The sequence below is a fragment of the Electrophorus electricus genome, chromosome 6 (assembly GCF_013358815.1).
Source record: "Electrophorus electricus isolate fEleEle1 chromosome 6, fEleEle1.pri, whole genome shotgun sequence".
NCBI lineage: Eukaryota > Metazoa > Chordata > Actinopteri > Gymnotiformes > Gymnotidae > Electrophorus > Electrophorus electricus.
In genome coordinates this window covers 11,453,204-11,469,581 of record NC_049540.1, presented here as the reverse complement: position 1 = coordinate 11,469,581, position 16,378 = coordinate 11,453,204, and the positions used below count along the sequence as shown (strand labels likewise).

Below are 16,378 nucleotides of genomic sequence, written 5' to 3'. Positions count from 1 at the left end.
ATATAGCGTTACACGACGTTATTCATATAGCTAGCTTTTAGCTAGGCTATCTATCTTCAAATGGGAGTCAAAGCCTCCTGGGGTCGTCAGTCAAACCCAGAGACAGAAATCCTGAGAAGCGATATACGAACGGCATGCTGGGATAGGACATGTAAACATCAGCTGGCCCAAAGAGGAATATATGATACAGCAAGAATTTTAATAACGAGTGTGTTTTCGAAACACTTTGTCAAAGGGGTTGGATTCGGTCCAAAAGAAGGATACACAAAGTTACGACGCATCGGAATGTGATGATATTTTTAACAGAAAGGAGGGAACTCCTGTTCAAATGCCAGCAACAGCATGCTAATGTTGCTTAGCTAGCTAGCTCGAGCTAATACATATAGCTGGCTAGCTTCAGAAACATCGTTTTCATCAAACCTCCGGATTTATTCTCCATTTATGTAAATTAGTAAGTACCACAGACATTAATGTATCTTATGCTTAACACGTCCGCCTTCGTTTATGGATAAAAGGAAGCTTTTAATGGTTAGCGTCACACACTGACCTGTGCAGCTAATTAGTTAGCTAGCCAGCTATAAACAAAAATCAGGACGAGAATGTGGCTTTTTCTTCTTACTTTCGTTAATGTGCGACATAGCTAGATATATTTGTTTAATAGTCTTATCAGTGTGCACATATTTATGATATTATCTTAGATAGCTAGCTATCTACAAGTTAACTGTTATGCGGTTCGATAGGTTACCTTGATTATTTTGTAGGAATGAATTTAGCCAGCTAGCCAATAATGGAGTTTTTCATTTAATCTGCGCATTACCTGTAGCTATTCTAAAATGATAGGCCAAATTCATTTTTTTCTAAATTAAAGAAGTATGCATTGTGTCAGAATTGTAAACATATGTGCCGTTTGAGCACAGTGTAGATTGCAATGACTGCCTGTATTCTCAGTATGGGCGAGTTGCTGTTCAGCATTAGCGCGCGCGAGGGAAGGGACTACATAAACAAAAGCAACTCCTGTGGAGAGCCACGCCCCTTCAACTTTTTCCAAAGCATGTCTTTACTCTGCTCCGAATCCACAAATTATGGGATTACTGTTGGAATGAGAATGTGTGTGTGTGTGTTTGTTTGGGTTGGTGGGTGGGGGCGTGCGTACCTTTACATTGAAATTGACATCATGCATATTATCCAGCAGCGGACTTGAATCGAGTTCACAATATGCCTGAGTGCCATAGAGCCTTTGCATGTTTTGTTATTATAAATCCTCTTTTGGTTTGAGAAATAAATAGGAAATATGCAATTATCTTAAATCTGATTTAATCGATCTAAGGACACAATACCAGGGTTTACACCTGTACGATAGTAACTGTCTTAAAGCAGTTCTCTGCTTTGTCCGACTATTATTCGCCGAATGCCTTGGAAGGTTTCTTCATGAAGGAATGTCGTGTGCTCTTTCTGCGGCCTCCCAAATATCGAATTCCAAGAGATTTTGTTGAACCGCTCAACCGTGATTAACTTTGCCCTGTCAGTGTGAAGAAAAAAAAAAACGTAATTGCAAATTTGTAGCTACGTAGGTCAGAGATCGTGACATCTTTTTAGACATCTTCCGGTTTAATTAGTTTTTCAAGCTTGACGCTTGTAAAGAAACATTTTACATGTCTCCTCAGTGATGAAACTCCGGACGACATTAAAATTAGTTAAAGACGAGCGAGTTACTACCGTGTTGTATTTTCTACGAATACGGATGTTTGCATTAGGACTTGTGTTTATGGAATAACATTTTAATATAATATTTTAACCCACAGTAATATAACTACTAAGTGATTGTAACTGCAATTTTAATGGCCCCTGTAGTAAGTCTATGGTATCTCACTTTTCTTAATGATTTCAGTGTCTTTTTCTTTTGGATTAATGCTCTCCCAACGAATCTAACGAATAGATTGAAAGATTAACCATCCAGACTATTTAAAATGGTTGAGAGATCCTTCAAAAGCATAATTTCTTTGTTCGCTTCTCGATTCAGGACTGTTTCTGCTGGTTCCATATTTAGTGCTAGGAGACTAAATACGGCTAGTAGCTATGGTCAACAATCTTTTCTTTTGCCAATGCGAGCCAACATCTTCCTGGAAAGTCACAGAGATTTGTATCCGGATGGCACTAAAATTATATGAGCGCTGAGTTTGGTGAAAGAGTAGCTAGGTAATTTGTTCTGTAGTTTTCTCAGGGAAGGTGAGAGGGAAAACACAGACTTGGCCTATTTGCACAGAAATAAAATCACAGAGGAGCACCTGTAAAAGAAGAAATTTCCTCAGGATCCCATGTAAATTTAATCCCCTCTAAACAGGGTTTTTCAGAGTTTCTCATTTATCTGTCATCTATATTCTATTCGGATGTTATTCCACAATGTTTGTTTGGGCTTGAGAGAACATCTGAATGTGAATGTTGTACATTCTACAACACTTAGACATTCTGGATTGTTAGTATTTTTTTTTTTGTTGGAGTCATGAGGGTTCCAATTTGACAAGCAGCCATAGGCAAATTCCTAATGTGACAAACCTTTCCTGTGTCTCTGTCTCCCCCTCTCTCACACAGAGGCATACACATGCTTTGCACAGGCATCACATGCATCTTTGATTAATCATCTGGCTCTCTGTAGAACATAACATTCATTTATAAATATATATACTTTTATACATTTTTGTACCGAATTCCTGGCTTCTGAACATAATCTTAACTGTTTTCTTTCGAGATCCAGTGGTCACTGTTTCTTTCACAAGGTTGTAATGGTTTGGCAGTGGTGTGCTATTAATTTTGCCAAGTGTCTCCACCAACAGGAAGTCCATCCTTCATCTGCAGTGAGGATGGGAGTGAAGACCTTCACCCACAGCTCCCCCAGTCACAGCCAGGAGCTGCTGGCCAAGCTCAACGTCCTGCGCAGTGATGGCCACTTCTGCGACGTCACCATCCGTGTGCAGGGCCAGCTGTTCTCCGCTCATAAGGTGGTGCTGGCCTGCTGCAGTGACTTCCTAAAGGCCAAGCTCTCGAGTAAACTGGGCCACAGGGACGATGACATGGCTGGCACTACAGGAGCTGAGGCTGATAAACCAGTTCTAGACCTGCACCACGTGACGGTGGCGGGCTTCGCACCACTGCTGGAGTATGCCTACACCTCCACGCTATCCATCAGCACGGAGAATATCATAGACGTGCTGGCTGCTGCCAGCTACATGCAGATGTTTGGTGTGGCTAACACCTGCTCAGAGTTCATGAAGTCCAGTATCCTGTGGAACTCATCCTCAGCTGCCGGGGCTGCCGCCAGCAGTGCCACAGCTAGTGCGCTCCACCGCCCCACAGAGGCCCCCGAGGGTGCCACTGCCTGCACCTTGGCCCCGCTTGACGCCCTGTCGCCCTCTCCTGCGTCGTCAGAGTGCAGTGCACCCGAACGGCCTTTGCTGGGGTGCCGCGAATCGCGCCGCAAGCGCAAGGGCTTCGCCAGCCCACAGCCAGCCTCCTCTTCCTCGCCCCAGGTACCCAACCCCTCGCCCTCGTCATCCTCATTCCCCGAGAGCTCAGCGCAGGCCTTGGAGCCATCGTTAGCCTTCTCCTGGACATACCCTTTTGGCATGGACCGCCGCTTCACCGCTGATAAGGCCAAGCTGCCCGAGGGGCTGCTTGAGCCCGGGGGTGGACCAGCGGCAGCAGTTCAAGACCCTGGTGGCCGGGCACTGGTGGAGTACCTCTCCTGCGAAGGCACCCGTGGCCTGGGTGTGGCGGTGGGTGGGGCTGCCGCGACTGAGGAGGAAGAGGAGGACGTGCAGGTTAAGGTGGAGAGGCTAAGTGATGAAGAGGCACACGAGGAGGCCTCACAGCCAGTCAGCGCCTCCCACAGCTCCCTGAGCGACCAGCAGACTGTACCTGGTAGCGAGCATGCCCAGGAAGACCTGCTCATCAGCCCGCAGTCCTCATCTATAGGTACACAGATTATGGTTCACTAGATTTAATGAACAAGCGAGCCAGCATTTTTTTCACCATTGTATTGGTCAACTCGGCTGGTTCTCAGCAGTCATTAGCTTTGCATGTATCAGGGGTCTGAATCGCTTCTGTGCTCGCTAAAATTTGTCGTCTGTCATCATTTAGGGTAGCATGATATATCGCTTGATAATTGCTATCTAAATATTGGTCTATGCAATACTGATCTAAAAAAATGCAGCAATATGACAAATCACACGTCTTTTGTGTGATGTGAGCATCCTGATCATCCTTAACTATTCTAGCATCCCTAACCTTTCCAGCATCCTTAACTATTCCATATGAGTTTTCTGTAGATGATGATTCACAGCGTTTACATGATCACATGAACATCACAAATTTTAGTCAAAGTAATGCCAGTGAATGTTTAATATCACATCGAGTGTTTGCAACTTTTGGTGCTTATATTGCAAATTATATCACAGATGTAATATATGTGTAATATATGTGTAATATATGTGTATACTTGCAGTATAGTATTTTTGTCTATATAATGCAATCCTACTGTCACACGAGGTCAACCAATGGCACTCTCTGTTAATCGAGCAATACACAGCATTTTCCATTTTGTTTGCGAGTCTTATGTTACTGTCTCACTGGAAGGTGCTCTCCAGGCTCATGAACTCCCCTCAGCCATGTGTTTTCGTTGCCGCAATACATTCCATAACCGCTGCTGTCAGCCAAAGTAGTAATCAGTTTTGTTATTATTTCAAATTGACACGTTCTTTCTTCACTATTAGGTTAGCATATTGCCCAAATTTAGCCAGTCACAAACCATGATGACTCCAACACTGCCTGAAATAGTGCCCCAGGGTTTTTTTCTGGTGTCGTCTTGGGTCAGAGCAGCTATCACTGGAGAAATAGGAACAAGTGGCTCTTTGTGTCCCCAGGCTCCATGGATGAGGGGGTGAGTGAGAGCCTTCAGTCCATCCAGGGCACTCCTAATGCTACTGGTCACATGGAGGAGGATGAAAGGTACGGCTTCGTCACCTGCCCGCAGCATTTTTATAACGAGTCCTCATTTTGCGCCATTTCACTTTAACTGTTTAACAAGGGGAGGGGAGGTGTCTTTCTTCACTTCTACTTGTTTATGAGCGGTGGAAGTTTACTCGGTATTGTCATGGTTATTAGGAAGATGACATGTTGCCAAGCAGACAGAAACTAGCTGGCAGGCCTTCTGGAAATTCTGGGGTCTTGAATTTTGTTGGAATACTGGATGAAAAATGAAGTGTCATGATGCAAAATAAAAGGGGAAGAAAAATACCCAGCTGTCTCCCTCTGGAGAGGAATTTATACTTTTATTTGACAATTGATATGCCTGACTAAACTTGTTATATGGGCCTGTTAAACCACTTTGATCTGATCCTTTGGGATGATTTGGGGAAAGGTAGATTTGGCAATATGAAAACAAGTCAAGAGGATTTGCTAAATTGGCAGTTCATGGATATGCAAGCAGATCATGTAGACTTGTAAGAAACCTTTCATATTATGATACTGATATTATCTGATATTATGGTGTTGTTAGAAAAGTAGGCCAGTTCACAGTTTTTTCAGCACACAGATTATGCAGCCTGCAGGAATTGCACAGGGAGCTATAGAAAGAATGAATGAACAGTTTAGGGTTGGATCCATAGATGATGCGATGCTCCGTCATCAATGGCTGAAAGATATCACGATATTGAGCCAGCATCATATTGCCCCTCCCCTATGGGGTGCATCTTGCCTGCTCTAATTACAGTGTCTCTGCTAGAACATAGAAAACTATTACTTATTACTTTCCCTGAGATTAACTTGAGCCGTAGAACTGATGAATTTGTATTTTAAGTACTGTCGAGTCCTTCCAACCAAAAACCACATATTGGCTACTCCCTTTTTGTGTAATCTAAATTTGCTTTATTTTCATTGCAAGGGCTCAATTTAATTAATAGTAATTACGGTATTAATGTTTTTAATTGTATAATCATTGGGGGAAAATGTAAACGAGAATATAGAATTTATAGGAAATTTAAAGTAGCAGTACTCCTCGTTGTATACAGGTTAGATAGACATCGCCCAACTATAAACACTTTAACACATTAATGTGAATTAATAATTAATTAATAACTGGAGGGTATAAACATGCCAAAGAAAGTGCTTAAACAAACTGACGAAAGTGCTTGATTCTATAACTTCTAACTTCCACAGGCTGGAGAACGTGCAGTACCCATACCACCTGTACATCAGTCCATCCGCCCGGGCGGGCGTCAATGGGCCCGAGCGGCCCTTCCAATGTCCCACGTGCGGGGTCCGCTTCACCCGCATCCAGAACCTCAAGCAGCACATGCTCATCCACTCTGGTGAGGGAGCCTTTCCCTCAAGTGACGTGGCCTACACCATCCTCTGCAGCCCCCCTGCCTGTGGGGCGGTGGTGCTGTCTGGCTCCACTCTCCATGGGCCTCTTTCCCCACAGTGCTCCAGCGCTTAAGGCTCGTTCATAGTACATGCTCTGTTCTGCCCTCTCGCATTATTGCCACTGTGTTGCTCTCTGAAGAGACCTGCTCTGCTCTTAATAATGTCTGTCAGGGATGCCGACACCAATCCAAGAGGGCTGTAAAGGGCCGTCAGGCTAAGGTGATATTGTTGCTTAGACACTTTTGATTTAGCTGATGTAGCAGGTGTCTTAGAGCATGGAGATGACCAATCGGTGCTAAACTCTGTGCTCAGAGCTGTTGTTGAATGTCTTGCTAATCTATGTGTACTTCTAAAAGCATCACTACCAATCATGATAGCTAAATGTGGCATCCTCTTTGCTGACTGCTATGTGACTGCTGCTCCTCCTCCCCCCACCCCCAACAGGCATTAAGCCGTTCCAGTGCGACCGCTGTGGGAAAAAGTTCACACGGGCCTACTCCCTAAAGATGCACCGGCTGAAGCACGAAGGTAAACGCTGTTTCCGGTGCCAGATCTGTAGCGCCACATTCACTTCCTTCGGTGAATATAAGCACCACATGAGGGTGTCCCGCCACATCATCCGCAAACCTCGGATATACGAGTGCAAAACGTGCGGCGCCATGTTTACCAACTCCGGCAATTTAATCGTACACCTGAGGAGTCTCAACCATGAGGCGTCAGAGCTAGCAAACTACTTCCAGACCAGGTGAGGAGGAGCTGAAATTAGAAACAAAATAATCTCTGTTGCGAAACAGGAATGCCGATGCAGACTAAGGCAGTTCACCCGGGGGTGTTTTAATGCAGCAGTGGCCGAGGTGGGATGAAGAGTTACATGTGTATGCACTGACGATGTAATGAATCTTCACTCGTTTTCATCTTTGATTAGGCTGCTGCTCCAAACCTCTGCATTAATAAGGCTATGGTACTGCTTTGCACCAGCATAGCACTTTATGGGTTATTCCATGTTGTTCAATGTTACTATTTTTTTATGATGATGACAAGCACTTCTCACAAGTTGCACTGTTGCATTGGTTTTCATTGTCAGGTTGAGGCCCGTGTGAAACTGGTCACTTGTTTTTGGATTTTAATAGGACACTCATAAAGCTGTTTGATAGGTTGATAGACATTCTTACCCTTGGTGATCATGGTGTCTTGTTCCTGGGAACACAGGTTCCTAGTGTTTTGTCTGTTCTAAAATATCCCATAGACCGTCTTTCTCTTGATGAGGGGAACATTAATCAAACAACTTCTTCTAATATGCTGATGTGCACTCAAACAAAGGAGCAGTTATATGCTTATAAAGGCTTATAAGGTATGTTCTTTGCTAGGAAAGGAGTCATTGTGATGGGAAATGATGGACTATGCAGGAAAACCCTGCTTCCTTTGAAGGACTCGATCTGGTTACTGAGGAATACAAAAATAAAAGTTCTTAGGAAGACTTAAATACATGCTGCATGGAGAAGGGAATATACATATAACAGATATCCTAAACAAATTGTGCACATTCTCAGAGGCTGACTTGTTGCCTAACAAAGGCCTCAGTCGCTGTGCAATAGCATGAGTCTCTTGTTGTCCAGCATGGTATTGGGCTCAAGGAAGCAGCCTGTTTGTTTCCAGATGTCAAGTACTTTGCCCATACATGCCTGCTCTTTCTTTTAACTCCTCTGTCCCATCTGTGTGTGTGCAGCACAAACAAGCAGCGCCTGAACTGACCAGGCCTGCGGGGATGAGGCAGTGGCTTGGCATGCTCACATGAGATGAATAGGAAACGCGAAAGTGGGATATAGAAAGAGCCAGAGAGAGAGAGAGATTACTGGCTGTGTGGGGCTGAGTTGTGTTCCTTACGCGTTTCTCTGAAATAACACAAACTAGGTGATGTCTACCCCCACTAGCTGCTCCCACAGAAACCAGGTGTTCTACACGTTCAGAATGGGAGGGAGGGAAGGAGGGAAAAAAAGAGGCAGGCATGTAACCCTTACTGTTGGTCTAGCTTGGCTTTTTGATCGAGTCATGGTAGGAAATCAGTGACGCTGAAGATTCAGATATGTTGAGTCTTACCTGTGAAATTGTCACCTACAGGACATTTTGTTGTCTTTTAGATTCTCGCAACTTACTGTGTTGGTTCTTTGTTGGGTTTGTAGAACCTGCATTCAGACGGTAATTTCAGTGAAGATTATCTTTATTCCACAATCATAAAATCGTTGGTGTAACAATGTGTAGGCATTGCCTCTGTTTACAATTGGAGTAGCATTATGAAAGATGATGAAATTGCTGTAGACGTTGGACATCTGTATGGAAGGGCTGACTGCAAGCAACAACTTTTTAAATGCTTTGAGGCAGATAAATGTGAGTTGAAATATCAGATATTACCTAGACTTAACCCCTTAACTTAATTGGGTTATCTGGATTCATGAATAAACTAAATTTCTGTAACTAAGGGTAATTAGTTATTACTGACCATACAGTGTCAATTCTCCTTTCTTGCCTCTAAAAGCCATTTGAAAAAAGTTGCTAAATGTGCCTCATTGCTAGACAATAGTGATGGTGTTTAAAGGAGTCTCAGAGGAAGATACTGTTGAATTTGTATGTTGCAAGGTTCTAGCAAGAGTTCAATGTTGATGAAGATAGCACCTAAGTGGCAGTGTTTAACCCAAACGCCCCCCACCCCCCACCCTCACCCCATGCCCTGTCTTCCTCTGCCGCCCCAGTGAGTTCCTCCTCCCAGACTACCTGAGCCGCATGCAGGAGGAGGTGGAGAGCTTGGCCCACTTTGAGATGACCGAGCAGGCCTTCAACTCTTCCGCCGCCTCCTCCTCTTCCTCGGTCCAAACGCCCGTCATCTCCCAGGTCTCCTCCACCATGAACTACGACCCCCGGGCTTCAGCAGCCCTGCCCCGGAACGTGGGTCCTGGGGGTGAGGCAGGTGGGGAGGGGGCGCCGTGCGAAGCGTTGAAGAGCACCGCCACCCTCGCCTATCCGCCGGAGCCGGAGGAAGAGGAGAGAGAGAATCAGGGGGAGGGACAGAAACAGAAGAAAGCACTTGTGTCGATTACAATCGAGTGAGGAGCGCCCCTTTTGTTCTCCATGAGTTTTTGTGTGCGTGCGCGTGTCTGTGTATGCGCACACTTACAATGAAGATTTCAGCTCTTGTGACCAGCATATTATTAAAAAAACACACAAAACCCCCCAAACTCACTGGACTGTGTGTTGAGTGCAATTCAGAATAATCCTGATTCAGAGAATATCTGACTTTTTAAACACTTAATATTCAGTCATGAACCATTCTTTACAGAAATGTGAATGCTAAACATTTTATTAATGTTTTGTTTTGCTTTAGATATTAATCTGAGAACTTTTATGTTCTGTTTGAAAAAACATTTATTCTGAAGTTCAGAGATGCAATGTTGAACTTTTAGACATCACTTTTTTCTTTTTTCTTTTTTTAAACACTCCCATAACTTTATTTTTTCATTGGATTTCCCCATTCTGTTGTCAGCTTCTAATATACTAACCCTCTACACATTCATGTGACAAGCTCAAAGTACATGTAAAAGCTGTGAGACGATGAACCACACCTCCTGCGGTGACACCTTAGCCTTATTCAGTCAAACTGGATCATACTGGATTATGAGTGGAAGAACAAGTTGTTCCTTCTGGTTTTTTTTTTTTTTTTTTTTTTTTTTTTTTGCCTCCTACTCCTTCAATGCAGTTTTGTTTAGTCTTACACAGCAGAGCGCCTTAACCATAGCAAGCTGCTCATCCTGGCCTGCCACCCAGATGTCTGGAGGCTGACAGGTGGAGGACTCTTGAAAGGGGCTTCTGGGAAATGTGAAAGACTGCATTGCTGCTTCATCTGCGTTGTCTTGGCAGCGCCGGAAACCCAAGCAGACGTCCGTCGAGATGTGGTCACTACTAAGCCTGATTTGGTGAAACAACCACATAAACCCATTTTGAGAGATAATGTGCTGGTCCTTAATTTCTGTTAAACAGTGGTCACAATCAGAATTTCCCACTTATAATGTGAACAGCATTTAGAGGTTTGGGTTGTATTTGGGGTGGGAACTATGAACCCCCTTCATTACCTGTTTTTCTGCTGTATACAGTATATCACACTGCTAGTTTGTCAGTTGTGACTCATGCCCTTCATTGAGGGGCACAACCCGTTTCATTCTAAAATATTAGCATAAACCTTTGGTTTAAGCATTTCTTTAATATTGGGACACATGGAAGAAATGGCATAGGTGTGAGAAGAGTGCAAGAAACATTTCAGTAGCCATTTTTGTATTGCTATGATCAGTATATTATGGATTTTTTTTTCCCATAAATTAGTGCCATGTTTGTATGTAATTAACAATTTTCCAGCACAGTCTGTGACCTCTTGGCAAAATATGAGGATTATGATTTAAAGTGTTAAATTGTGAAATATGTATGTAGCACTCAGTTTGGTCATTTACCAAACACACACTTCTGTGAGCGTGTGTGGAATATTTTTTTCTGCAACTCCTTGTATTTGACATTGCACAGGGCAATCATTTGGCCAAAAGCTGCTCCATTCCAATGTGATTCAAGGGTGTTTTTTGCGTTGTGCAATATTCGTCTTTGATAGATGACCGCCTTTTTACTTCCCGAACATGCAAGAATGTGAAATGGAGCCTTTTCATTAATTGCAAAGGACAATGATGAACAGTAGGACTGATAATTGGCAGTAGGGGCCCTCATGCCCCAATGGAGTGGACTACCTTCTGAAGGACTTACTGGAGTTCTGAAGAAGCCTTTTGAACATCAATCCGACTGTTGCTCTACACTTGAAAAACCAATTACCAACAAAGTACTACAGTATTGAGGAAGACATGGAAAGCCCCAGTGGGATCTTGATATTATATCACATTTAGAGTCAGTATATCTGCTGCAGACATACAAGAAGATTGCCCTTGAGTGTGCACCCCCCCCACCAACCACAACCAGAACTGCTGTGGCCAAATGAAACCCCACCATCTCCTAGCCTGAGTTGTGTAGTGATGTAGTATCCACAACACAATATTGCCTTCTGTCTTTCTGCAGTACCTGCATGTTATCCAAGTACATAAGAAATCTGAGCAAAATCAGTATAGCATGGGTTGATTTAATTTTTTTTCCTTTCTTTTTTTCTGTTGGATGTTGTTTCAGATATGTGTGGAACTTTGATTTCTATGTAAAATACTCAACCTTCTATGTCTGAAATGTTTCAAAACAGAAAAATTGATGTTTTAATGGTCATGATGCTTTTTTCTGATCATGCATTATTAATAGTCACTTTAAAGTGGGATTTTGTACGTTTCTTATACCGACGTGAGTGTGAATTGTTCTTTGACTTGAGCCTTGTATTGTCCGCTTTTGTGACGATGTCTTAATGATATTTACTCTCAATTCTTGTTTTTCTGTTCCTCCACTCCACCCCCAGATCTGGTTTTACTTGTATCTTGTGCCTTTGGATATTGAAACTGTAGTATATTTTAATGGTAAAAACATACATTGATATGGAGTCATACCATTTTGTAGACAGAATGCTGGTAGACTAATGTAGCTTGTAACCTAAAATATTTTTGAAGTGCTATACTATGGGTTTAATATGTGTGCTTGTGTTTATTTTGATAATGACAAATGTACCTTTATTGTTTTGTATCTTTTCAGTGGTCCTTATTATGCCAATGCTGTTTTGCTGAATAATGTTTTGTAAAAGACAGCAAGTTACAACTGAAAGTAAATGGTTACAGCCTAACACCCACAATAGAGCTTTGGCCTGTGCATCCGCATTGTAATCAGTATGCCATACAGTGCGTGCGTGCGTATGTGTGTGTTGCAAAGAGATTCATGTCTAGGAGGACATGTGAAGGCGATTAGACTGCAAAGGGCCAAACACAACTGCCCATTGCAGAGCTGCACAAACAGATGAAGGGAAGTGAAAGATGTAGGCTCTTTAGTTTTGCCCTGGCTTCCTAGATAAGGCTTAAATGAAGCTGGTTGAAGACTGTGAACAACTGCTTGTGGTTATGTGTCTTCTCACATAGTGACCTATCACATTAGCCCAGTGAGAGAGACAGAAGCAGAAGAAGAGGCTTAGAAAGTGGGTCAACTCTGCAGAAACGCACCCAGATGGGAGTCAGATTATGTGTGGGGCTGCATTAGGGGAATTGATGGCTGTAAGCCATTGTAATGGAAGCATTTTATTAAGAACAGAGATGGCAGATGACTTTTTTGATCCAGAAAACTGTGGCACGTGTCTGGCAGGTTTTCCTGTGAATGAACACATGCCCCTTAGGATGGGCCTTTGCCACTGCATGACGTGGAAGAATGATTGACTATATGGTAAAGCAAGGTGTAGTTGTCTTCGTACTACCATGCTAGGACAAGGGGGTGGGGTTAAGGGTTCTTCAGCATCCCCATGACATTGCCGATGAGGTCCGTTTCTGAGGAGTCTCCACGGACAGCATGCAGTTCTGGAGGTAGGAAGGCCCAGCTGTATATTGAACCAGCCTTTGGTGCACATTGACCACTTAGCTGTGGCTATTCTGCAGTCGCTCTTGACTTGGAGGGCTTCTGCAACACCTGGGTTAATGTACTGGGCATGTTTGCTGATGACAATTTGAAGAAGACTTGCAGTCTCATAGATGCATCTAATAAAAGTTACAGGAGGCAGGCCAGTGAAATTGTCTTCTATCAAACAAGGCCCTATTAAACAGCTGACTAATAAGTAGAAGTATGCAAGTCTCAAGAGCCCTGGAAATTCTCCAAATCTGCTTTTTGCTTTTGCCATGCATTTTCTACTTGTTAACGTTATAGAATGTGTTAGACATGCAGTCTCACGGTATACCGTCCTATTTAGGATTTTGTCTTATTTGTCTAAATGGCTCCAGAAAAGCATTTGAAATGCACAGAAGGCCTTAAAACAATATGACAAGTTTCTGAGCAGCATTTCTTTTAATGATACCATACCCCTGATCTTTCAGGAGAGGCCAAATTATTTTTTGCATTTCCTATTCTTTCTAATTGTTTTCATAAATCTCAAGTCTATAAAAATACTGGAAAATACGGACCGATCAGTGGGGTTTTTGGGGCATTTGATTCAGCTTTTCCCCAGATCCATATACCTATAGCTTACAGCTAGTCAAGCTCATGGTGTTTGCCCTCTTCTGTGCTGTCTAACTATTGTCATTTTGTTGGTGACCCTATCTCACTCTGCCCAAGATCATAGAAATATCCACTAGTGCTGGATTAGGCACCTGGCCAGAGTAGCACAGCAAATGCCAAAACTCAGGCCTGATTTTCAAATGGTCAGAGTGGATATTAAAATGGTTTCTGTTTCTTTTTTCTTCTACTTCTTTTATTAATTTCAGATTTTGTTTATTTCCATATATGCAGAACTTGTATTAGGTCATGGCTGTCTTCATAAGAGTGGAAGAGTCCTTGTGCAGACTTGCCCAACAAAAAGGGCAAAAGTGGGTCAAGTCTGTTCATCCAAGCAGATAAGCTGAAACATCTCAGCTTGGTTACAGTAAATACAAACAGTCTTTTCTGGTTGTTCAAATGAGGTGCTAAAGCAGTAAAAAGCTTTGGGTTTATCTAACAGACTGATTTTGGAGAGCACAGTGAGTTTTGGGCTTATATACAAGATTTACTGCATTGATGGCTTTTTTTGTGTGTGCTTTCTTTGTTTGGCCTTAATTGTGTCTGGTTTCCATCTATATGTGCAAGGCTTCTCTGCCCAGCTCCTGTGCATCATCGAGATGTATATTTTTATGATACTTTTTTAGGATTTCACACTGAAACAGTGGTCATGATATTATTTTCCATGAGCACATGTTCAAACAGGATGCTCACCTGAAGAAGGAAAAAACTAGTGTTTGTGTTTCAAAAATCTTCACATACTTTATGAGGACATGATCCTTTTGCATCAAATATGAGTTTGGTCAGAGATGTAGCTTTAGTCAAATTAACATTTTAGTCAAGCAAGAGCATATATGAGGGATTACTGACCAGCTATACTAAGCTTGTTTGTAATAGTGTTTAGTATATGCTGCCAAGGGCTGCTGTGGTGAGTGAATTTGAACTTCAGATGAGACAGGGCTGTGGAATCTCAATAACCTTGGATGTTTACTTAAGTTCTTAGGTATAATATAATAGAACTAAATGATGACCTGAAGATGAAGCAAGGATTCAAGCAACAGATTACATAATAAAAGACAATAGAAGATTTCATTAATGCTCAACTGTCCCATTTCATTCTGTCAGTATGTTGTTGAGACTGCTTCTGATACAATGATCAAGCCTACTTAGCAAGTAATGAGCACCTAGTGTTCACTAAATTTATACTCTGAAATGAACTGCAACAAAGAATGTGTCTGAGTTTTGCTTTTTTTCTCATGTTCGTTCAGAGCTCGTCATTTCGGAAAACGGCGGTGGGCCGATAAAGTCCCATGACTCATTTTGGACTACAATGTCCAAGAATGTTATAATTCTTGCCACGACAGTGAAATCACCTCCTAGACATTGCATCCACTCGTTTTTGTCAGCTGATGTTTGAGGCCGTTGCCTGGGAAACAGTTCACGTAGCCGCCTTCATGGACTTGGTTGTGGAGTGAGCCAGAAAGCTGTCTGTGCTACGCCGTGTCAGGAGAGGCAGAGAGGACTAGACCGGCCCATGGATGAAGGAGATACAGAGGCCGCCTCGTCTTCCTCCTTTTATCTGATGCACAGATGATGATTGACCTGACCATGCCTCTACCTAAATCCCATGAGATATCCCACGAGCATGATATTTTGAACAGCGCAACATGCTGCGTTTGTGCTGGCATAAAGTAGCTCTGGCATTCAGATCAGTTAGCTTTGGCTGGCTGTAAATCTGCCTTTCAAGGCAAAGCTTGTAGTCAAACGTGAGAGCCATTTGAACTGTAGGCCAGGAAATCTGGTCATTATTTCTATGGGCTATTTCAGTTTGGGACATAGCCCTAAAATGTTCATGTGTTTCCATGATTTCAATTATATGATTCACTTGGCACAAATGAACGTGTGATACTGTACTCTGTTGTTACTTTACGGCAGTGTGCACCTCTTTGGTTTAATTCTGAAGTTCATTAAAAAAATAGGTCATTGTGGGCCTCTGATTGGTCTTGCCAGTATTTTACTGTCTGGACTTTAAGCAGTTAGAGGTTTGAAAGATGGCTGTATCATTTTAAAGGTCTTAATCACGCTAATCAGTAATTAATTGTTGGCCAGACTAGTGTTCCACTTTTATGAAGAGGTTTTTCACTTTCCTAAATTGTTTCTTTTTCTCTTCTAATTAAATATAATGTGTCTCATAAATATAAGGAATCTCCATGCTTCTTTGTGTTCCTGAGACATGGCTGAATGTTGAGAAAATAAGGGATAATGTGCTTTTCAGTGTTCCATGCTTTCACATGTATGAGTAAAACAATTTTTCCATTTGTTTCCCTTTCCATGTTGAAAAACAGACAAATCTGGCACAAATTATAAAACATAATGCAAGACATAACATGATAAGAGTGATGTCTTTTTTCCAGAAGGGAGAAATGTCAGATGTTTCAGGAATATGCTTAATATGATCAAAGGCTTAAGAAAACAACTATAATGGTGTCCAAGGTATATGTCAAGCCACAGTGGCCGTAAGATAAAGGCCTGGTGACCTTTTCGTAGCCTGTTTGAACTGTGACAATATATTATTGTACAGAACAAGCTTTCGTACTTTTTGGAAGTGATTCTAAGCACATGCTCAAGATGGCTATGACGTGGAGGTGGAGCATGACGATCCATCTGGACACATCCTCAAAGAGAATTAAAATTTGACATGCTTTAAAATACACTGTTAGCTAATAGTATTAGGCCATCAAACAAAGAATGATACAAAGCTGGACTTGTCAAAAGACTG

At 42.4% G+C, this 16,378-nt stretch overlaps 1 protein-coding gene across 2 annotated transcripts; it reads left to right on the top strand.

The window, feature by feature from the left end:
• The first annotated feature begins 125 nt into the window (after positions 1-125).
• zbtb44 (zinc finger and BTB domain containing 44) lies at positions 126-15,985 on the top strand. Of its 2 annotated transcripts, none has more exons than XM_026998477.2 (6): positions 126-451; positions 2,832-3,969; positions 4,917-5,001; positions 6,211-6,362; positions 6,862-7,162; positions 9,165-15,985. In XM_026998477.2, exons 2-6 carry the CDS (start codon positions 2,859-2,861, stop codon positions 9,517-9,519), a joined length of 2,004 nt encoding a protein of 667 aa, XP_026854278.2. In that variant the 5' UTR covers positions 126-451; positions 2,832-2,858; the 3' UTR covers positions 9,520-15,985. The 2 variants fall into 2 exon arrangements, with proteins under 2 accessions (XP_026854278.2, XP_026854279.2); XM_026998478.2 differs by having other exon boundaries at positions 6,862-6,945; positions 9,165-9,276.
• The last annotated feature ends 393 nt before the right edge of the window (positions 15,986-16,378 follow it).